Source organism: Balaenoptera musculus, chromosome 1 (genome assembly GCF_009873245.2).
Source record: "Balaenoptera musculus isolate JJ_BM4_2016_0621 chromosome 1, mBalMus1.pri.v3, whole genome shotgun sequence".
Lineage (NCBI taxonomy): Eukaryota > Metazoa > Chordata > Mammalia > Artiodactyla > Balaenopteridae > Balaenoptera > Balaenoptera musculus.
In genome coordinates this window covers 127245116-127268558 of record NC_045785.1, presented here as the reverse complement: position 1 = coordinate 127268558, position 23443 = coordinate 127245116, and the positions used below count along the sequence as shown (strand labels likewise).

Here is a 23443-nt window from a genome sequence, read left to right as displayed (position 1 = left end):
AGGAAAACAAATAAATTGTAATAGATATGCTCCAAAGAAAACAAGAGATAAAGGAAAAGAGGTACCCATAGATAACAAGATTACTAAGAAAAATATAAACCATCTCAAGAATAGATGTTATCTGGATCCTAATTATGAGATAATCAGGGAAACTAGAATATTGACTTGGTATTTTAAAAGTATTTTCAGGGACTTCCCTGGTGGCACAGTGGTTAAGAATCCACCTGCCAATGCAGGGGACACAGGTTTGATCCCTGGTCCAAGAAGATCCCACATGCCACGGAGCAATTAAGCCTGTGTGCCACAATTACTGAGCCTGCGCTCTAGAGCCTGCAAGCCACAACTACTGAGTTCACATGCCACAACTACTGAGCTCACATGCCGCAACTACTGAAGCCCGCACGCCTAGAGCTCGTGCTCCGCAATAAGAGAAGCCACTGCAATGAGAAGCCCATGCACGTCAACAAAGAGTAGCTCCCGCTCACCACAACTAGAGAAAGCCCGCACGCAGCCACAAAGACCCCACGCAGCCAAAAAAAAATAAAAAATAAAAATAAAAAAGAATTTCTTTTTAGGTGTGGTAATGGCACTGTGGATTTTCCCCTAGTCTTTATCTTTTAAAATATAACCTAAAATATATATGGATGAGATGATGTATCTAGGATTTTAGTAACGCCAGGTGGTGAGAAATAGGTGAAAAAGATGGACCACAAATCGATAACCGTTGAAGATGTATGGTAGTTATGGGAGGAAGAAAGTTCACGCTTTCTTTTATCATTTCTTTTTTGAATGTTAAAAATATTCCATTATAAAAAGTTTTTTAAAAAAATTCAAGGTATACTATAAAAACTTCATAACTAAAGCAGGTATTAACCTTTTCTTGTGCCATGAACAACCCCTCTGGCAGTCTGATAAATCTTATGGACCTCTTCTCACAGAAATGTTTTTAAATGCATAATTAAAAACACAGTATTACTAAGGAAACAATTATACTAAAATTCTGTTACCACAATATTTAAAAAACAAATTTGTGATACAGTAATGTATGTGCTTCATTAAATAACACTAATAACTATTTTGAAGTAATGCTGAGTATAAACAATATTTGCAATACCTAAAAACAATGTAACGTGATATGAAAATACCTATGATCCCTAAGGATAAAACATGGGTACTGCTGATACTTTCTGTGATTTGATTCCTAAATTCATAATCAAAGAAAATTTTAATTTTTAGTTAGATGTTAATGAAAATAAAGACCTCAACTTTTTCCCATTCCAATTCTTTCCTTGGAATCCAGATCAAAAACCTCTTATTTAACCACTTGCTGACTCAACAATACTCACGTAAGAAGGCATCATAGCTCTGTATTGGGAAGCAAGGGCAGGCTGCTGTCCATTCAGTTTAGCCTGTGGAGGACCACAAGCTATCCTCTTTTCCACCACTTTGAGGATATCATTTTGTTCTGATGTTCCAGCTGTGCTTTCATCCTGGCCAGACTTTTCATCTTGGTCAGATGTTAAAGGTGAACTAGCAGATTTACCACCATCTCTCCAACAAGCAACATCTGGTATGAAGAGAGAGAAAATAAGAAAAAAATCTGAAAATGGAACAGAGTGAAACCAAACTAGGCACATTTCAAGAGAAGTTAAGCAACTAAGCATAGTGAAGGAACAGTGAAAGTCTAACCTAGGCTGTACTAGAAATTTAGACTTTGAAGGTGTTTAGGTAGTCAAGAGCACTGGCTTCCAAAGCAGAGACCATGTACCTCAGAGCAGCGGTCCCCAACCTTTTTGCCACCAGGGACCGGTTTCATGGAAGACAATTTTTCCACGAACGGGGGGAGGGGGGGTAATGGTTCGGGTGGTAATGCGAGTGATGGGGAGCGGCAGATGAAACTTCCTCGCTCGCCGGCCACTTACCTCCTGCTGTGCGGCCTGGTTCCTAACACGCTGTGGACTGGTACCGATCTGCGGCCCAAGGGTTGGGGACCCCTGCCTCAGAGGGTACCACCAAAAGCAAATACTGGGGTCAGGGAAGAAAATATTAGAACTTCCCTATTAAGCTTCACCAATTTTTGATACAGAGATTAAAATCACTGTTATACCTGAGGTGTCCTGAAGAAGGGGGGAGGGAGTTCCATAACCCAGAAGGATTGACAGTGATGCACGCTCTCATTCGTTTTCAGTCTACTATTGCTAGTTACATGTGCCCAAGTGAGCAGATTTAGTGACTGCATTACCTGATTCAACTACACTTAACCAAATAAAAGAGATAAATGGTGTTACAAGGAAACCCTGTTTGGTTCAAATGGTCTCTACCTCCTGCTACTCACACCCTGTGTAGTCCCCTCTCAGCAGTGTACCAGGACTGGTCTGTGTAACCTGTAGAATAAGGCAGAAGTGTTGGCTGTCTTCTCTGAGAACAGGCTATGAAAGCCTAGGGGTTCCATCTTGGGTGAGAGATGTCTGTCTGTCCCTCCTTATTTTTTCTGAGGAAATCCGTTGTGAGCCGCCCACATACAAATGAGCCACCATAAGAGAGCTTAAAACAGCAGCCCTAGTCAAGTCAGCACCAGATGAGTTTCACTGCAATTCTGTTGACAGAGAACCAACAAAACCTGAGCTAGAACCCCCAGCTAAGTGGCTCCCAGATTCCTGACCCTCAGATACTGTGTGAAATGGTAAGCCCAGTTCAGTTTGTCTTTTTAAGTTGCCAAATTTGTTACACAGCAACAGGTAACTGGTGAAAAGAAACTAAACAAGAGAACAGTGGAGCTGACACATCTATTCCTAATACAAACTCATCAACCGCATTACAGTAATTAAAAATAAAAATTAAAAAAGGTGATTTACCCAGACCTGGCAAGAAATGAGCCAAAGAGATAGAAAATGTATTAGGTTATCAAAAACATGGATTTGTAACCATTACTGTAAATAGGAACTTCCCTGTACATGGTACAGGTTTCTCTGAGATATTTGGTAACAACACTATGAATCCAATATAATTAATAAGATGTTTTAAAATCTCTCAAAGATTTTATATTTCTATTTTTAGTTTCTGCTTTATAATGTACATAATACAAGTATCTCTTACTATCCAAATTGATTGGTTCCTTGGTTTGAGTTCAGAATATTAATAGAAAGCGAATGGAAAAAAAAAAAAAAAAAAAAGAAAGCGAATGGATATAAATTATAAATAAATAGTTGCATATTGGGGAGGTGTGCTAAAAAATTTTACTATTGTAAAAATGACCAAATATTGATGTGCAAACAAGTCACCTAGGCATCTTGTTAAAATGCTGACTTTTGATTTAGTAAGTTGGGTGTGAGGCCCAAGACATATACTTCCAACAAGTTCTCAAGTTAAACTGATGCTGTTCATGTAAAAACCATACTTGAGTGACAAGCAACTACAGTTACTATCTGCCTTTTCAAACTAGTGAGTCATCATACATACAGCAATAGCAGACAGGAGGTTATATCACAAGATAAAACACAAATATAATCTCATTCTGTATTTTTATTAAATAGAAAGTATTCTTACTTGGTGGGCGTAAACTGGGTCCAGGTCCATAGCTGTCATCAGTTGATTCTTTTTCTTTTTTTTCTTGATCCCCAGCTGCCTGCAGGCTGGGAAATTCTTGCTGAAAATGACTATTCACCTGGATTCCTATGGATTTTTTAAAAAAAAAATTACATGTAACTTTTATACTGAAGATAATTCAAAAACCCTCCCAGGATAGAGCTCTCTGTCTTTTTTTCATAATTTATTCCGCATTTCAATGGTGACTGTTCGTATCCATAAAACTTTTAAATTTATCTAGAATTAGAATCCCTTGAATCCCTTGGAAAGTTAATGAACAGCCATGAGGAAATAAAAATCTAAGAAAGGAATCTGCCAGACATTGTTCCAGTGACTCATTAAAGATAATGAGGCAAGTAAGGAGAATTTCACTTCTGTTTCTCTTTTATTACGACTCCTTTCATTTTCAATATAAGTAAAATTCCTTTACTAATAAATAGCTCTAAAAATCAGTTCAAATAATATTGCTAAAATAGAATTTATGAATCAACACTACAAGTATCACGGTGAGACTAAAATGCTTCATTTTAATTTATTGCGGAGATACTGATTGCACCTCACTATTCACTCATTCACCTATTTACCTACCTGCCCGCCTATTTATTTTTATACTTCCATAAATTTAAAAGAGCTGATTTTATTAGCTTGAGGGCCCAGATGGGTTTTTCCATACAATGTTTTATAGACATGTTTTGCAAGTGGGAAAATTAAGTTTTGTTGGGGATTCCAATCATTCCTAGCAGGGAGGGAAGTATTACAGCTACTGTGCTTTATGGCTACTCTCTAGGTCTTCTCTACCACGGAAATCGTGAACAGCATGTTTGAAACAGAAGAGGTTTAGGGGCACAGATGGAAAATAATATGGCTTCTAGCAATCAACATAACGTCTGGATACTTTTATGTCTCAGAGCTGAAGGCATAAGATTTTGTCTGGTCATGTAGGGTAAAGACAGAGTAATGTGGGGCACAAGGTACCTTAAAGACTCCTTCTTTAATCCCTATTATTGGCTCATACATGGCTCTTAACACTGAAACTTAACTAGCCCAAGAGAATTTTTACAAGACCCTTTTTTTCAGGGCCTGATAATATCTTTTGACAGTGTTCTCTACCCCTGCCAAAACACCACAATTTGCCCCTTACCTCCTGCATGGCTGTTCAGTAACTATCAAGCCTAACCAGTTTCCCCAGCTAATGTCCACTTACCATCTCCTTGCCCACCTTGCTTGTTACTGGCCCATGATTTGGGAGCAGGTGCTACTTCTGGGGGAGCTGCAACCCCAGGTTTTGGTTGTGCTGGTGGAACTTCTGGTGCTCTTAAAAAAAATATGAATCCATTATTTCAGATATTATATGTTTAAATAAAATAAATATTGCATTTAAGCTAAATGTGTATACAAATTATTTTGGCTACACATTTACTCAGATGCACCCCACCATGTTTTCCCTCTCCAACATTCCTTTAAATGAAGTACAGCTATTTTTGTCCCCTTTCATTTCTACCCATGAATAACCCAAGGAGATGACAGCTTTGTTTTTAATTTTGGAAAGAAAAGAGGGGAGGAAGGGAGGAAGGGAGGAAGGGAGGGAGGGAGGGAGGGAGGAGGGGAGGAAGGAAGGAAGGAAGGAAAGAAGAGAAAGAAAGAAAGAAAAAAAAGAAGCACTCATTATTGAACATAGCTACCAAAAATTTGTTTTGAAGGAGTGAACATTTATAATTAGAAATAACATTATAGTCATACATACAGCCTGGATTGGTGGGATTAACCAGGGGCTAAGGCTAAGCAAGCTCTCCATTTGGCAGTCAACAGTTTCACCACTGTACATATTACTGTTAATCAAAAGAGGTAACAGCAACTTGCCTGATGCATCCCCATGAGTAGAAGGTGTTTTAAAAGGGTCTACAGTTTTATTCAATTCTTGTAATGAGTTAAGGCTTAAAAATGAAAAAGGCAGTTAACGGGCTTAAGAAATGCAATATAGGGCTTCCCTGGTGGCGCAGTGGTTGAGAATCTGCCTGCCAATGCAGGGGACACGGGTTCGAGCCCTGGTCTGGGAAGATCCCACATGCCGTGGAGCAACTGGGCTCGTGAGCCACAATTACTGAGCCTGCGCGTCTGGAGCCTGTGCTCCGCAACAAGAGAGGCCACGATAGTGAGAGGCCCGCGCACCGCGATGAAGAGCGGCCCCCACTTGCCGCAACTAGAGAAAGCCCTCGCACAGAAACTAAGACCCAACACAGCCAAAAATAAATAAATAAATAAATTAATTAATTAAGGAAAAAAAAAGATTTAAAAAAAAAAAAAAAAAGAAATGCAATATATTTCTGGTATACTTAGACCTAAAACTGACTTGCTACTATAAAATAATTCTATAACAACTAAGAAGTAGAGAACAATAAGTCTTTAGTAAACTTCACCCAAGCAGTTGTATTTATTATATAAAGCTCCCCAAACCAGAATAAAGAAATTTAGTGACAGATATAGGCAAAAAGCACTAAGTACTCACGTTCTTGTCGTATTTTTAAAAACTACCACTACTTAGCTTAGTCATTTAATAAACCAAGAGCCCTGAATAATCCGTGACACAGAATGCTAAATATTTATTGAATGAATGATGATTAAGCAGGATATTACTAATTCCACGCCAGCTTTCTTGTGAATTCTTTATTCATTCAAATAATATTACTTGAGCACCTATGATGTGCATCAGGTATAGTTTCAGTGAATCAGGCAGACAGAAACTCTTAGCTTCATGAAAAGTAGTTAACAGAATCAACTCTTAAATCATTTTAGAAAGAGAATGCCTGATTTGGTGAGGATGGGATAGGAGGGACCCCGACAGTGTATGATACAAGGAAAACTGTGATTAGCAATTCTGTCAACTGTTCTACCCTGACACATAAAAATACTGCCACTACACAAAAACAGAAATATAGATCAATGGAACAGGATAGAAAGCCCAGAGATAAACCCACGCACATATGGTCACCTCATCTTTGATAAAGGAGGCAAGCATATACAGTGGAGAAAAGACAGTCTCTTCAATAAGTGGTGCTGGGAAAATTGGACAGGTACATGTAAAAGTATGAAACTAGAACACTCCCTGACACCATACACAAAAATAAACTCAAAATGGATTAAAGACCTAAATGTTAAGCCAGACACTATCAAACTCTTAGAGGAAAACATAGGCAGAACACTCTATGACATAAATCGCAGCAAGATCCTTTTTGACCCAGCTCCTAGAGAAATGGAAATAAAAACACAAATAAACAAATGGGACCTAATGAAACTTAAAAGCTTTTGCACAGCAAAGGAAACCATAAACAAGACCAAAAGACAACCCTCAGAATGGGAGAAAATATTTGCAAATGAAGCAACTGACAAAGGATTAATCTCCAAGATTTACAAGCAGCTCATGCAGCTTAATAACAAAAAAACAAACTACCCAATCCAAAAATGGGCAGAAGACCTAAACAGACATTTCTCCAAAGAAGATATACAGATGGCCAACAGACACATGAAAGAATGCTCAACATCCTTAATCATTAGAGAAATGCAAATCAAAACTACAATGAGGTATCATCTCACACCGGTCAGAATGGCCATCATCAAAAAATCTAGAAACAATAAATGCTGGAGAGGGTGTGGAGAAAAGGGAACACTCTTGCACTGTTGGTAGGAATGTAAATTGATACAGCCACTATGGAGAACAGTATGGAGGTTCCTTCAAAAACTAAAAATAGAACTACCATATGACCCAGCAATCCCACTCCTGGGCATATACCCTGAGAAAACTGTAATTCAAAAAGAGTCATGGGGCTTCCCTGGTGGCGCAGTGGTTGAGAATCTGCCTGCTAATGCAGGGGACACGAGTTCGAGCCCTGGTCTGGGAAGATCCCACATGCCGCGGAGCAGCTGGGCCCGTGAGCCACAATTACTGAGCCTGCGTGTCTGGAGCCTGTGCTCCGCAACAAGAGAGGCCGCGATAGTGAGAGGCCCGCGCACAGCGATGAAGAGTGGCTCCCACTTGCCACAACTAGAGAAAGCCCTCGCACAGAAACGAAGACCCAACATAGCCATAAATTAAAAATAAATAAATAAATAAATAAAAAAAAAAAAAAAAAAAAAAAAAAAAAGAGTCATGTACCAAAATGTTCATTGCAGCTCTATTTACAATAGCCAGGACATGGAAGCAACCTAAGTGTCCATCATCGGATGAATGGATAAAGAAGATGTGGCACATATATACAATGGAATATTACTCAGCCATAAAAAGAAATGAAATGGAGGTATTTGTAATGAGGTGGATGGAGTTAGAGTCTGTCATACGAGTGAAGTAAGTCAGAAAGAGAAAAACAAATACAGTATGCTAACACATATATATGGAATCTAAGGAAAAAAAAAAAAAAAAAGGACATGAAGAACCTAGTGGCAAGATGGGAATAAAGACACAGACCTACTAGAGAATGGACTTGAGGATATGGGGAGGGGGAGGGGTGAGATGTGACAGGGTGAGAGAGTGTCATGGACATATATACACTACCAAATGTAAAATAGATAGCTAGTGGGAAGCAGCCGCATAGCACAGGGAGATCAGCTCGGTGCTTTGTGACCACCTAGAGGGGTGGGATAGGGAGGGTGGGAGGGAGGGAGATGCAAGAGGGAAGAGATATGGGAACATATGTATATGTATAACTGATTCACTTTGTTTTAAAGCAGAAACTAACACACCATTGTAAAGCAATTATACTTCAATAAAGATGTTAAAAAAAAAATACTGCCACTAAACCCACGCATAGGAAAAATTACACAAAAGTTGACTATATAAAACACTTTAAAGGGCATAGCACAACACCTAGAACGTAAGGAACTCAAACATAAGTTCCCACAAAGAAAGGGGAATGATTTCATTCTTTAATAGACTTTGACTCACTTTTCTTCTTCGTGTTGCTCTTGTTTTGATGCCCATCCTGTGCCATCTTTAGGTACAATGTTCACATTAGGATCGTTGCCTTTGTTTTCCGCTTTGAGACTTGGGAGGTTAGCAGGTGGAGGCATACGCCGTGAAATACCAACTTTTCCAAGACTCTGTAATCCATGTCGAGCTGCAACTAAAGATCAATAACATCAACTTTCTTAGTAACTATTTTATTCTTAAAACAAAATAAAAAGACAACAGGAATTAATGGGATCTTGAATTATTATTTTCTATTTTAAAATGAAAAAATTAAAACTAAGCCACACACCTGCAACATACCCAATGTAGAAATTATACTAAAATTAACTATCAAGCCACTGAACAGATGCTTTAAAAATTCTAACAACTGGGACTTCCCTGGCAGTCCAGTGGTTAAGACTCCACGCTTCCGGGCTTCCCTGGTAGTGTAGTGGTTAAGAATCTGCCTGCTGATGCACGGGACACGGGTTCAAGCCCTGGTCCAGGAAGATCCCACATGCCGCGGAGCAACTAAGCCCGTGAGCCACAACTACTGAGCCCACGCACCACAACTACTGAAGCCCGTGCACCTAGAGCCCATGCTCTGCAACAAGAGAAACCATCGCAATGAGAAGCCTGGGCACCACAATGAAGAGTAGCCCCCCACTCGCCACAACTAGAGAAAGCCTGCGTGCAGCAACAAAGACCCAAGGCAGCCAAAAATAAATAAATAAATAGAGTATACAGAAAATAAATAAAATAGAACATACATTAAAAAAAAAAATTCTAACAACTGAACCAACCCTATAAACTACAAAAAAGAAAACACTGACAATGCTGTTTTCTAATTTTTCCAGGGAATCGATTTTAAACTCGAAACTTCGTACGTTAAAGAATAAACATGATATGAAACAGACTCACAGACATAGAGGACAGACCTGTGGTTGCCAAGGGGGAGGGGAGTGGGGGGTGGAGTGAGGGGGGGTGAACTGGGAGTTTGGGGTTAGCAGATGCAAACTATTAAATACATAATGGATAAACAACAAGGTCCTACTGTATTCAATATCCTGTGATAAACCATAATGTAAAATAATATGAAAAAAGATTGTATGTATATGTATAACTGAATCACTTTGCTCTACAGCAGAAATTAACACAACACTGTAAATCAACTATACTTGAAAATAAATTTTAGAAAAGAATAAATATGCTACCTTTATGTACATAATGAACACTGTTAATGCACCATACAGTATCATGTGTACATGGTCCAGTTTTCACTCTTCACTGTAAACACTGGGTTCAAGGTATTAAAAAACAAAACTAAGAACCACAGGACTCTCTCTAGTCCATAACTAAAAGTGGTAGAATAAATCCACTAATACATAGCTTTATGCCTATTAATCTCATTGACCAAGTCTCCCTTTTGGAACCACATAGTTTTATTTATTTTCTGATAACAAACAGGAAAAAAAAACATATTTTAAAACATTTATAAATTTTCAACTTTAAAAAATTCATATCCCTTCAAAGATGTGTACGTATATAAAAAGTCCAATGTAAACAGGCCTGCATTAACATATGTTTGCCCTAGATCCTAATAGCAATAGCTCTAGTGTGTCATTTATAGTAATAAAACAAAACCATGAAAACTATAAAAAATGAAATGCCATTTGATTTTACTCACCTGTGGTTTTCTGAGTTTCTAATGATTTACCCTTGTAAGTATTAAATAAACTGAGTGTCGCATACTTTTTCCCATCCTTTGCTTTTGTGTTCTGGCCTGACTTCTCCGACATTTCAGTGGAAACTCATCGAGTCCAGAACGTCCTGCCACACCCCTTAAAACCAGTCTTTAAGATGCACATAAGAAAGAAAAACAAGGAGGAAAACTTTAGAATTAGTTTACTAAAAGCTGTTAGTAAATTCAAATGTTCACAGAAATTCTGAAAAATAAAAACATGAGAAATTAAATCAATCTTCAATAACTCACGTCAACAATAATTTCAAGAGCCTGTTTAATACTGTAAAATTCCAACAACCAAAATGTGACAAAATTAATCAAAATAAGCTTCCATGTGCTTGGTGAGTATATTTTTTATGATTTGTAACCATTTAACTACACGATAGAGAATAAGGGTTTTAATCCATACTGAGATGAACAGTTCAAATACAGTGAATCTATGGATAATGTCTTTCTATTTAATAAACAAATATCATTCAACTTCATAGGACTGAGATGACTGGCATGATCAGCTTACACATATGGAATCCAAACGTGACAGAAGAATAACATAGTTTCCCTATAAACTGCATGCCTGTGTTTTCAGGCAGTATGTGTCTAACAAAGATCTATTAGTTTAACAGTTTAGAATAGAAAGAACATTCTATTTTCTCTGCATTCTGCAAAGAGTAGAATACTTCTTTATAAACCCAAGGTACATAAAAACAATATTCTATTTCATGGCTATGGAGTAAGTGTTCAAGAAATGGTGTACACCTGTCAAAACAAGTCTCTGTGTATATGAGAAGTTATTAGAAGTACATAGTATTTTAATGAACATTCATATACAAAGAGAATGTTCATCTTTGGAACTAATGTATCCCAATTAACAACTAGTTTATTAATAAACAGGGCAAAAGACACAAATTAGGTCTCATACTTTTTCCCTTCAATTTAATGAGGTGTACATTATCAACCTTAGGAGTTGGATTTTTTGTTTGTTTTGTTTATTTTGTCTTCAGGGTGGAAGTAGGACAGGAGGCGGTGAATTCTACCAATAAACCATCAACAACTAAAAGCATGGGAGCTAAAGATAACACAGAATAGTATATAATGCAAAAAGCATTCAAAGTTAAGAAATGCCTGTGTAGACCCTACCATCATAAAAATCATTTCATGTACTAGTTTTACATTTGTCAATTGCAGAATAAGCATCACATGCAGAGACGTGATTTTATATTCATATCACCTGCCACAATATTTATGGCGCTCCATAAAATTTATCAATAATTTTCACATCTGTTATCTCATTTCAGTCTAGTAACTTTATAATACAGTTAGTATTCTGATTTTACAGATAAGGAAACTGATGTTCATGGGTAAACAAGATTGGATTTGAAATCAGGACTTCTGGGTCAGTCCATTTACACCATGCCGCCGCCTCCTCATGTAACTGTAATCACTTAGCTTCTCCAAGTATACATTTACAAGATAGACCATCTTTCCTTGAAATAAATTGTGAAAATGACCCACCTGCAACCAAAAGAACTACATTAATGAATATAAGATGGCTTACAATCATATGTGGCAGAATGTATATAATTAATTTTATCCCAAGGGTGCTAACGATGACAGTGTGAAGAGAGCTATCTATATACTCCAAGAATCTATCCTGTTGACATATTTTCACCAGTAACATGGACAAAGATATACAGGAAGAATATTCACCTCCAGTGACAAAAGAGGACAGTGCATATTCATTAGACGACAAAATTAGAATTCAAGGAGATCTTCCTTCAGGTGAAAAAAAAGTAACTGACATATAATAAAAAGTCAACTTGTTCTTTCACCCTCATTTGATGGCAATTTTAACACCTAAGAATCCTCAAACCCCTCTTAACCCTACAACTACTCATGCAGCACTCTTAGTGGAGACCCTCACGTGCCTACATCACAAACAAAGCAACAACATTAAGAAAGAAACTCCTTAAACTTCCTAGGGGGAAACCTACAAGGCCACCGGCATCTACATCCATCTTTCCTAAGGGTTTCCTTTCCTTCACCTATTGTTACAGTGGTTCTCAGCATCATATAGAAACTTGTTAGAAAGGCAAATTCTCAGGCTCCAACCCATACCTACTGAATCGAACTGAGGATGGGGCCCACCACTGTGCCTTAGAAAGCCCTCCCAGTGATTCTGAAAAATACAAAAGTTCAAGACTCACTGACTTACTACAAACAGATATATGCTAAGCAGTGGTCGGTCCTTAATTCTTGCCACACATTAAAATCACCTGGGGATTTAAAACATACCAGTGTCCGACTTCCCTGGTGGCATGGTGGTTAAGAATCTGCCTGCCAATGCTGGCGACAAAGGTTTGAGCCCTAGTCTGGGAAGATTCCACATGCCGTGGAGCAACTAAGCCCGTGTGCCACAACTACTGAACCTGTGCTCTAGAGCCTGTGAGCCACAACTACTGAGCCTGCATGCCACAGCTACTGAAGCCTGTGCGCCTAGAGCCCATACTCTGCAACAAAGAGAAGCCACTACAATGAGAAGCCCGCGCACCACATAGAAGAGTAGCCCCTGCTCACTGCAACGAGAGAAAGCCTGTGCACAGCAAGGAAGACCCAATGCAGCCAAAAATAAATAAATTTACTAAAAAAAAAAAAGTTTCTAGGGATGTGAGGTGGGATCTGATCATCAATCCTTACTTTGAAAATGCTCCTCAGTCAATTCTAATATGTAAGCAGTCTTCAGAACCACTGCAATAAAGGAATCTTTCTTTCCTCCTATTCCATTTAAGGCCAATCCTTCCTTCTGTGCTACCCATCCTATCCTCAACTTCTTTCTCCTTCTAAATTCATCTCTGTAGGAAATCTCATCCAATTCTAAGGCTTCAACTACCAACCGATCATGCCAAATTTATATCTCCAGCCCAGAACTCGGGGTGTTCTTACAGAATTCTACTGCCTGTTTACATTTCTCCTTTGTTTTGAATAAAGTTTCAACTTTACCTAGAACACAGGCATGTACTTCACATTAAGCATTTCAGAAGCAAACCTACCAAATATTCACAAAGCATGAGAGGAATACTGTAGTTAAAAATATTAAGTTGAGAGTCAACAGTGAAAATATCTCAACATTTGACAAAATGCAAATGTTATGTAAGAAGTCAACAAATTGAAGAAAAAAACTTGCAGAAACCCAAACATTAATGCTATATGAACAAACAATTCACTATAGAGAAATACCACTAAGCAAATGTATTAAAATGTTCAATTTTATAAGTAAACAAAATGAACAAGATAGGGCAGTTCACCTTGTCCATTGGCTTACATAAGGAAAACAAAGTAACATAACACAATTTAACCATAGGGTGACAGAATATCTAATTCAACTCAGCCACCACAAAACATTAGAGCCTGGAAATAATCACAAAACGAACCTTAATTTTCCTACTTAAGAGTTAAATAAACTTGGGCTTCCCTGGTGGCGCAGTGGTTAAGAATCTGCCTGCTAATGCAGGAGACACAGGTTCGAGCCCTGCTCTGGGAAGATCCCACATGCCGCGGAGCAACTAAGCCCATGCGCCACAACTACTGAGCCTGAGCTGTAGAGCCCGCGAGCCACAACTACTGAGCCCACGTGCCACAACTACTGAAGCCCACGTGCCTAGAGCCCGTGCTCCACAACAAGAGAAGCCACCGCAATGAGAAGCCTGCGCAACACAACGAAGAGTAGCCCCCGCTTGCCGCAACTAGAGAAAGCCAGCGCGCAGCAACAAAAGACCCAACTCAGCCAAAAATAAATAGATAAATAAATAAAATTTAAAAAAAAAAAAAAAAAAAAAAAAAGTTAAATAAACTAAAAAATTTCCTTTAAATTATAAGGAATTTCCAAATACAAAAAAAAAAAGAATAAGAAAATTCCTGCAAATATATAATAAAATTCAAGTTTGAATAGTTCTTTTTAAGGTTCAAAATTCTGTACAAAGTTTCTCCTTCCACTATTACTAAACTACTGCCTATATGGTATGCCCTTCAGTACATGCTCTTTCACCAAACAGATAAACAAAGTACATACTGGGTATATTCTGAGGTAAGAAAGATGGCCAGAGAGTCAGCTTCTCAGGCCATTAGAATAGAGAATAAATTTATTCTTTCATATCCTATGAGCCTCTCCAGTATAAAACCCAAGAAGGCTTTATAGTACTTACTACCCCCGTCCAAAAGTATATCATAAATACACATGATTGAAGCTAGTACAAATGCATTCAAAAGATAATTCAATCAAAGATAAGAACAAACTATCACAATGTACCCATTTCTATAAAAGATTATGCATTTCTAAAGACAAAGAATTTATAGCCATAAACAATAAGACTGGATAAATCAGAAAAGCCAATTGCACTCTAATGGTTTGCCAGTTATATGTGGGCACTTTCAGCAATCCCACCCCTGGGCATATATGCAGAGAAATCTCTAATTTGAAAAGATACATGCACCCCACCCCTATGCTCATAGCAGCACTATTTACAATAGACAAGACATGGAAGCAACCTAAATGTCCATCGACAGATGAACGGATAAAGATGTGGCGTGTATCACAATGGAATACTACTCAGCCATAAAAAAGAATGAAATAATGCCATTTGCAGCTACATGGACGGACCTGGAGATTATCATACTAAGTGAAGTCAGAAAGAGAAAGACATATACCATATGATATCACTTATATGTAGAATCTAAAATATGATACAAATGAACTTATTTACAAAACAGAAACAGACTCAAACATAGAGAACAAACTTGTGGTTTTACCAAAAGGGTAAGAGGGGTGGAGAGGGATAAATTAGGAGTTTGGGATGAGCAGATACAAACTACTATATATAAAATAGATAAACAACAAGGTCCTACTGTATAGCACAGGGAACTAATAAACCATAATGGAAAAGAGTAGGTAAAAGAATTTATATATACATATATAAAACCTGAATCACTTTGCTGTACACATGCATATGTAATGTGTTTATATATACTGTCCAGTGCAGGTAGGTGTGTGTAATTTTACTTATATATAAATAAAACAAGAACTTAAGATACTGAATTGATGTGATCCCTAACAGAGAGGAAAGAAATGAAGTGAGCCCTATGGCTTCCTGAGCTTACTGCCTGGAGAGCTCCCAGGTCACAGCACTGAGAAGGGAACTCAGAAGAGAGTCCAAGTGGAGGCTGGGAGACTCCCTAAGTTGAAGAAATGAAGCTAGGCATTTAGGATGACCAAGGTAGCTAGGATATAATACTGGAAAGAAGAGAGGTATACAAAGAGAAAATGCTACAGATCTGCAGAGGATCTGTTCCCCCTTGTGTATTCAGCAGAGTATCAATATGTACATGTGTGAGGAAACCACCCAAAGCCAGGAAAGAACCATCTGAAATAATCAGAGGGAACAGTGCCTGTTGCTCAGGAGGGACTGGGAATAGCACCAATTCTCACATGCTAGACTTTAAATCACACTGTTTCTGGTAACTGAGTCCCAAGCAAATCTAAAGAATGTTTATTTTAAAAAATGGAAAAATATCCAGCACCCAAGAAGGCAAAATCCACATTGAACAATTCAATAAAAAACTACGCAGGCAAAGAAGCAGGAAAATATGAACCATACTGAAGAGAAGAATCAATCAACTGAAACCAATCTAGCTGACCCAGGTATCAGAATTAGTGGATAAAAATATTATTTTATATAACTGCATTCTATATGTTCAACAAGTAAAAAGATTAAATGTAGAGACATGAAAGATAAGGCCTGAGACAGAGTTAGGCAGCCTAATATGTGTAACTGGAGTCACCCAAGGAGGTGGGGTGAAAGGAAAAATAATGGCCAGAATCTTACAAAATCTGATGAAAACTATATATAAATACAGATGCGAAAGACTCAACGAAGTCCAAGCATAAGAAATATGAACTAAACCATACCAAAGCACATCATAATAAAATTGTTCAAAACTAATGATAAAGAGAAAATCTGAAAAGCAATAAGAGAAACAAACATAAGAGTTAGAGCAGAGGGAATTCCCTGGCAGCCAGTGGTTAGGACTCTTGTGTTTTCACTGCCAAGGGTGCGGGTTCAATCCCTGGTTTAAACTAAGAGGAACTAAGAGGTTTATAAAAAAAAATAAAAAAATAAAAAAAATTAGAGCAGAATCCTTGGTGGAAACCATGCCAAGTGAGAAAATGTTGCAGCCACATGCTTAAAGTATTGAAAGAAAAAACTGATAACCTAGAATTCTATATCCAGCAAAAATACTTTCAAAAATGACCAACAAGAGTTTCTCAGACTTAAGAAAGATGAAATAATTCATCATTAGCAGATCTACACTCTAAGAAATGTTAAGTCCTTCAAACAGGAGAAAAAAAAGAAAAAAAAAGTTACCAGACAGAAGGCTGGATCTACAGAAAAGAATGAACAGCACCAGAAATGGAACTAAGTAAGAAATGTGTGAAAAACACTTTTTTATTATTTAAATATCTTTATCCCAGGAATGCAGAGGTGGTTTAACCTTCAAAACTCAATAGAGGCATTTCACCATATAGTAAACTAAAACAAACACACAATTATCTCAATATATGCAGAAAAAGTATCTGACAAAACACAACACCCATTCCTGATAAAATCTTCTCAGGAAACTAAGACTCAGCCTGATAAAGGGCATCTATTACAACCTATTTAAAAAAAAATAAAGTCTATTAATAAAAAACAAAAACCTATAGCAACATCATACTTAATGGTAAAAGACTGAATGCTTAACCCATGTTCTAAAGAACAAAGAAAGGCTATCAACTCTCACCACTTCTGTTCAACACTGTCCTAAAATTTCTAAGCCAGTGCAGCAAGACAAGGGGGGGAAAAAAAAGGAAGTCAGATGGGGAAGGATGAAATAAAACTATTTGCTGACATGATCATATATGTAGAAAATCTGACTAAGTCTAAAAAAAGCTACTGGAACTAAGAAGAGAGTTAAACAAGGTTGTATACAAGATCAATATACAAGAATCAATTATATCAGTGCATAGTAGCAACGAACAATCAGAAATTAAAGTACAACTTATAACAGCAATTAAAACTAGGAAATACTTAGGGATATATCTGACAAAAATTGTGCAATATTTGTATACTGAAAACTACAAAATATTAAAGAAGACCTAGATAAATGGAGATAGGTCATGTCTGTGAGTCAAAAGACCCAATAATAAGATGTCAATTCTTGCCAAGTTTATCTGCAGATTCAAAGCAATCCCAAACAAAACCTCAGAGGGAATTTTTCTACAATAAGCAAAAGAATTTTAAAAAGAAAAATAATGTTGGAGGGCCAACGTCACCTGATTTCAAGACTTATAAAGCAGCAATGAAGACACTGTAATAACAGTGTAAAACAGATCAACAGAACAGAATATAGAAAGATATACAAAACTTGGGACTTCCCTGGTGGTCCAGTGGATGAGATTCTGCACTCCCAACGCAGGGAGCCCAGGGTTCGATCCCTGTTCAGGGAACTAGATCCCACATACCACAACGAAGATCCCACATGCCGCAACTAAGACCCAGTGCAGCTAGCTAGCTGAATGAATGAATGAATACAAAAATATACAAAACTCAATGCAAAATGGACCATAGCAAAGGGTACAAACTTGCAGTTAGAAGATGGGTTAAGTTCTGGAGAGCTAATGTACAGTATTATGATTATGGTCAACAACACGGTATATGTATTTCGAAGCTGCTAAGATCTTTTTTTTTTTGGTAAACATCTTTATTGGAGTATAATTGCTTTACAATGGTGTGTTAGTTTCTGCTTTATAACAAAGTGAATCAGCTATACATATACATATATCCCCGTATCTCCTCCCTCTTGCATCTCCCGCCCACCCTCCCTATCCCACCCCTCTAGGTGGTCACAAAGCACCGAGCTGATCTCCCTGTGCTATGTGGCTGCTTCCCACCAGCTATCTATTTTATATTTGGTAGTATATATAAGTCCACGCCACTCTCTCACTTCGTCCTAGCTTACCCTTCCCCCTTCCCATGTCCTCAAGTCCACTCTCTAGGTCTGCGTCTTTATTCCTATCCTGCCTCTAAGTTCTTCAGAACCTTTTTTTTTTAAGATTCCATATATATGTTAGCATATGGTATTTGTTTTTCTCTTTCTGACTTACTTCACTCTGTATGAGTCTCTAGGTCCATCCACCTCACTACAAATAACTCAATTTCGTTTCTTTTTATGGCTGAGTAATATTCCATTGTATATATGTGCCACATCTTCTTTATCCATTCATCTGTCGATGGACATTTAGGTTGCTTCCATGACCTGGCTATTGTAAATGGAGCTTCAATGAACATTGTGGTACATGACTCTTTTTGAATTATGGTTTTCACAGAGTATATGCCCAGTAGTGGGATTGCTGGGTCGTATGGTAGTTCTATTTTTAGCTTTTTAAGGAACCTCCATACTGTTCTGCATAGTGGCTGTATCAATTTACATTCCCCCCAACAGTGCAAGAGGGTTCCCTTTTCTCCACACCCTCTCCAGCATTTATTGTTTGTAGATTTTTTGAGCTAAGATCGTAAATGATAATTATGCACGTGATGTGTGGAGGTTTAAGCTAATGCTACAATGGTAATCACACTGCAATATATAAATGCACAAAAATACACCTTAAACTTATATGACATCATATGTTAATAATATCTCAAATTTTTAAAAAAGGACCACAGACAAAAGGTAAAACCTGAAACTGTAAAAACTTCTAGAGAAAACATAGGAGAAAATCTTTGTGACCCTGGGTTATATATAAAGACTTCTTAAATAGTACACTAAAAACACAATTCATAGGGAATTCCCTGGCAGTCCAGTGGTTAGGACTCAGAGCTTTCACTGCCAAAGGCGTGGGTTCAGTCCCTGGTTGGGGAACTAAGATCCCGCAAGCCGCGTGCGGTGGTGGGGGGGGGGGGTGGCGGGGCCCACAATCCATAAAAGATGACATTTCTAAACTAGACTTTTGCCTTTTGAAAGTTCTCATGGTTGAGAGTGAAAACACAAGCTACTGTCTGGGAAAAAACATCTGCAGATCATATATCTGACGAAACACTTTTATCCAGAATATGTACAAAACTCTCAGAACTCAGTAATAAAACACATGACCCAATTATTTTTAAAGGGCACAGGATGTGACGCTTCACCAGAGATACACAAGTGGCAAATAAACACGTGTAAAGATATTTAGCATTTCAGCACCATTAGCATTTGGGAAATGCAAATTTAGACCACAGTAAGATACCTCCATACTTCTACTGTATTGGCTAAAACTACGGAATAATTATACTAAGTGTCGATAAGGATGTGGAAGAACTGGAACTCTCATAGCCTGCTCATGGGAATGTAAAATGGTATAACCACTTGGGAAAACAGTTTGGCAGCTTCTTAAAAAGGAAAAAACATCCCAAAACCATACAATCCCAATTCCATTACCAATGTTTATACAAGAAAATGAAAACATGTGTCCATATGAAGACTCAGACTCGTACTCTGGTTCATAGTTTTATGTGTAATAGGCAAGCACTGGAAACAACCCAACTGTTCACGAACAGGTTACTGGATAAACATATTGTGGTATATACATAAATGGAATGAATACCCAAGCAATAAAAAAGAATGAACTACTGATAAATGTAACAACATGGATAAATCTCAAAGTCATTATATGGTGAAGGAAAGAAGCTGGACTCCCAACATATACACTATATACTGAATTCAACTGCGGATGAAAAATGTTGCCTCCCGTATCAGTAAACAGAGGATGTTGCCACCAGCCAACAAGCCAGTAGCTACAGCAGCCACTGTGCACCCTGAGGGGATCCAGGATGGAGAAAAGGAGGATACTGGCCCTAGATAGTTAAGGTGCATATCAAAGGAATGATTTCAATAAGCCCAGACCCTTGCATCTTCCCATACTAGAAAAGAGCTAAATTAACTTGAGACATCTGGTTTTCTTTAATGAACCGTAACCGTTTTTGATGTCCTAACTACCTGGGTTTTGTTGCAAAACTTCTATATATCCTGGCTCCTCCCTTACCTCTTTGGACTAGTCCCTAAGAGCTATCTGAAAGGCTAACTTCCAGGCTTAAGTCTTCAGTTTTGTCCGTGAAATAAAACGTAATTCTCAACTTTTAGGTTGTGCTTTTTTTTTCAGTCGACACTATAAAATGCAAATTTATCTATGGTACAGGAAGCAGATCAGTGATTGCCTATGGATAGGAACTGGGAGGAACAGAAGGAAATTTTTGTTGATATGTTCATTATCTTGACTGTGGTAAGAGTTTCATGATGTGTAGATGCAAAGCATCAAATAGTATACTTTAAGTATGTGCAGTTTATTATATGTCAATAAAAAATATTTTTAAAAAGATCAAGGACCCCTAGATTCCAAGCAAACAAAGAGGGATTAGAAATGAAGTTATTACAGATATTTACACAAATTTATTGTAAGTGGAGTGTAGACTGCAAGGTATGATATTGTGATTTATAAGAAAATTATGCTTGGTCTTCATCCCCACTCCTGACCGGGCTAAAACCCTTGGAATTTCCTAAATAATAGGATAAAGGTATCTTTTGTTATTCATAACAAGCCCCTTACAACCACACCTGAGGATAAGTTAATGTAGTGACTCCAGGAAGGCCTCTAGGGGTGGGGGCTGGTCGCCAGGGAAATCAACTAAGTGATTAGAGGGCTGGAACTTTCAACACCATCCTCCTCTCCTCCAGGGAAGGAAGAGGAGCTGGAGGTTGAATTAATCACCATTGGCCAAAGATTTAATTATTCATGCTTCCATTAAGGTTGGGAGCACTTCCTGGAGGATGGAGCTCCCTAAACTACACAGGGACAAAAACTCATGTGCTTGGGACTCTTCTGGACCTTGCCCTGTATATCTTTTCATTCACTCCTATACTTTAATATCTTTTTAATAAAGCAGTAATCTAGTAAGTAAATTGTTTTCCTGAGCTCTGTGAACTGCTCTAGCAAATTAATCAAACCTGATTTACAGCAGCCAGCCAGTTAGCCAGCAGCACAATCCTAACAATCTGGACTTTCAACTGGCATCTGAAGTATTCGGGAGGACAGTCTTGTGGGACTGAGCCCTTATTAATCTCTGGGATATGATGCTACCTCTGGGTAGTTAGATCAGAATTGAGTTAAATTTCAGGACACCCAGATAGTGGCTGGAGAATCTATCTGCTTGGTGTGGGGAACCCCGCTCTCCACGTGGTGACCAGAAATGTCAGAAGTAAAGTAGAATATTAATATAGGAGATATACAGTAGTTTTTTTGTTTTGTTTTGTGTTTTTTGGTTGCATTTGGTTTTCGTTGCTGTGTGCGGGCTTTCTCTAGTTGCGGCGAGTGGGGGCTACTCTTTGCTGCAGTGCGTGAGCTTCTCATTCCGGTGGCTTCTCTTGCTGCGGAACATGGGCTCTAGGCGTGCAGGCTTCAGTAGTTGTGGCATGCAGCCTCAGTAGTTGTGGCTCGCAGGCTCAGCAGTTGTGGCGCACGGGCTTAGTTGCTCCATGGCATGTGGGATCTTCTTGGACCAGGGATTGAACCCGTGTCCCTGGCAATGGCAGGTGGATTCTTAACCACTGCCCCACCAGGGAAGTCCCTACAGTAGTGTTTTTAATTTGTACAAGGGAAGAGAGCAGGGATGGCAGGGAGGGAGACAGGCTGGAAAGATATGAAATTGGAGAAATCAGTAGCTCTGATAAGGAATAATGAAGAACAATGTAATAATACAGCTCATACCGGAGCAGAAAAAAAAAATGTCAGAACATAATAAACAAGGAATCAACAAACGGTTTTTGTTCCTGGGATTGATAAGAAAGTAGTTTAAGATTCCTGTGGCTCCAAAGTTAATAGACAAAACTAGAAATGTAGAAGAAAATCAACTGAAAGTGAAAAACACACCTCTTTCAAACCATAAAACATAGAATCATATAATTCAAAGGAATGCTCTTAAGGACTTTCATTACCAGACAAAACAATATGTTTTAAAAGTTACCCAAAAAAAGCAGAAAAGAAAAATCAAATTAAAATAAAAAACAGAATAATAACTACTGATCAATTCAAGAGCTGGCTCTTTTGGAAAAAAAATATATAAATTAGCTGAATCACTCTAATTTTAAGTTAACACTAAGAATGAGAAAGATGATATAAAATACACACATGAAGAGAAGGCTTTGAAACAAGGGTTTTCTAGGAAAACAGAAATTACCAGATTTGGCTCAAAATAAACAGGTAAAAACGATGGAAAAAAAAGTTGTCCAAAAGTTGCCCACCCCCAAAGTGTCTGGCCCAGGTGATTTCACAAGGGAATTCTGACATTAAACAGAGACAATTCACATGCTATTTACAATGAACTAAAGGCAGGCTTTGGCAAACTAAGGCCTATGGCCAAATCCAGCCCGTGGTCTGCTTTGTAAGGCCTGGGTAGAGAGCTAAGAATGGTTTAGAAACCAGCAGCATAGCTTAAAACAAAGTCTAAGAATCTATCCTAAAAAAATACTAATGTGTGCAAAATACACATACACATAAGGATATGCACTACAATATGGTATGTGATAAAATTTATTTATAATCTATGTCAGTCATTAAGTGATCCATATTTTGAAACATTTACTGAACACCTACTATGTATGCTATTCTGTGGACTGGAGATAGAAGGGATAAGAATCTGCTCTCACGGGTCTTACTTTCTAGTTTGGTGATTTAAATAATAGGTAAATAAAATCATTTCAGATGGTGACAAATGCCATAAATAAAACCAAACAGGACAACATGAAAGGGTGGAAACTACTTTAGAAAGGGTGGAACTACTTTAGATAAGTTGATCACTAAAGGCCTCTCTGAGGAGAGAGCTTCTGACTTGGCTCTAAAGGGGAAGCAGGCAGCTTCAAGGTTGAAGAAAAACCAAATGCAAAGGACCTCGGGCCCTGATATGCTAACCATGTTCAAAAATATAAAAGCTGGGGAAGCAGAAGCTAGTAAGAAAGGGACAGTTGAAGGAGAGAAACAAGGTTGGATGAGGTGGGCCTATTAGGATTAAAAATTTTATCTTTGAAACAATGGGAAACCACTGAATTCTGAGCAA

At 38.0% G+C, this 23443-nt stretch overlaps 1 protein-coding gene across 15 annotated transcripts in view; it reads right to left on the bottom strand.

Moving 5' to 3' along the window:
* The window catches only part of PRRC2C (proline rich coiled-coil 2C), a 101677-nt gene that overhangs the window by 60674 nt on the left and 17560 nt on the right, over positions 1-23443 (bottom strand). For 10 of the 15 annotated variants that reach the window (XM_036834212.1, XM_036834999.1, XM_036834472.1 and 7 more), the window contains exons 2-6: positions 10212-10377; positions 8522-8699; positions 4790-4899; positions 3547-3672; positions 1347-1567 (exon numbers count right to left, since the gene is read on the bottom strand). In XM_036834212.1, coding sequence (XP_036690107.1) covers positions 1347-1567; positions 3547-3672; positions 4790-4899; positions 8522-8699; positions 10212-10323 — 747 coding nt within the window. In that variant the 5' untranslated portion in view covers positions 10324-10377. The remainder of the gene's footprint in view (positions 1-1346; positions 1568-3546; positions 3673-4789; positions 4900-8521; positions 8700-10211; positions 10378-23443) is intronic. The other 5 variants (XM_036834383.1, XM_036834641.1, XM_036835155.1 and 2 more) reach the window with 3 other exon arrangements.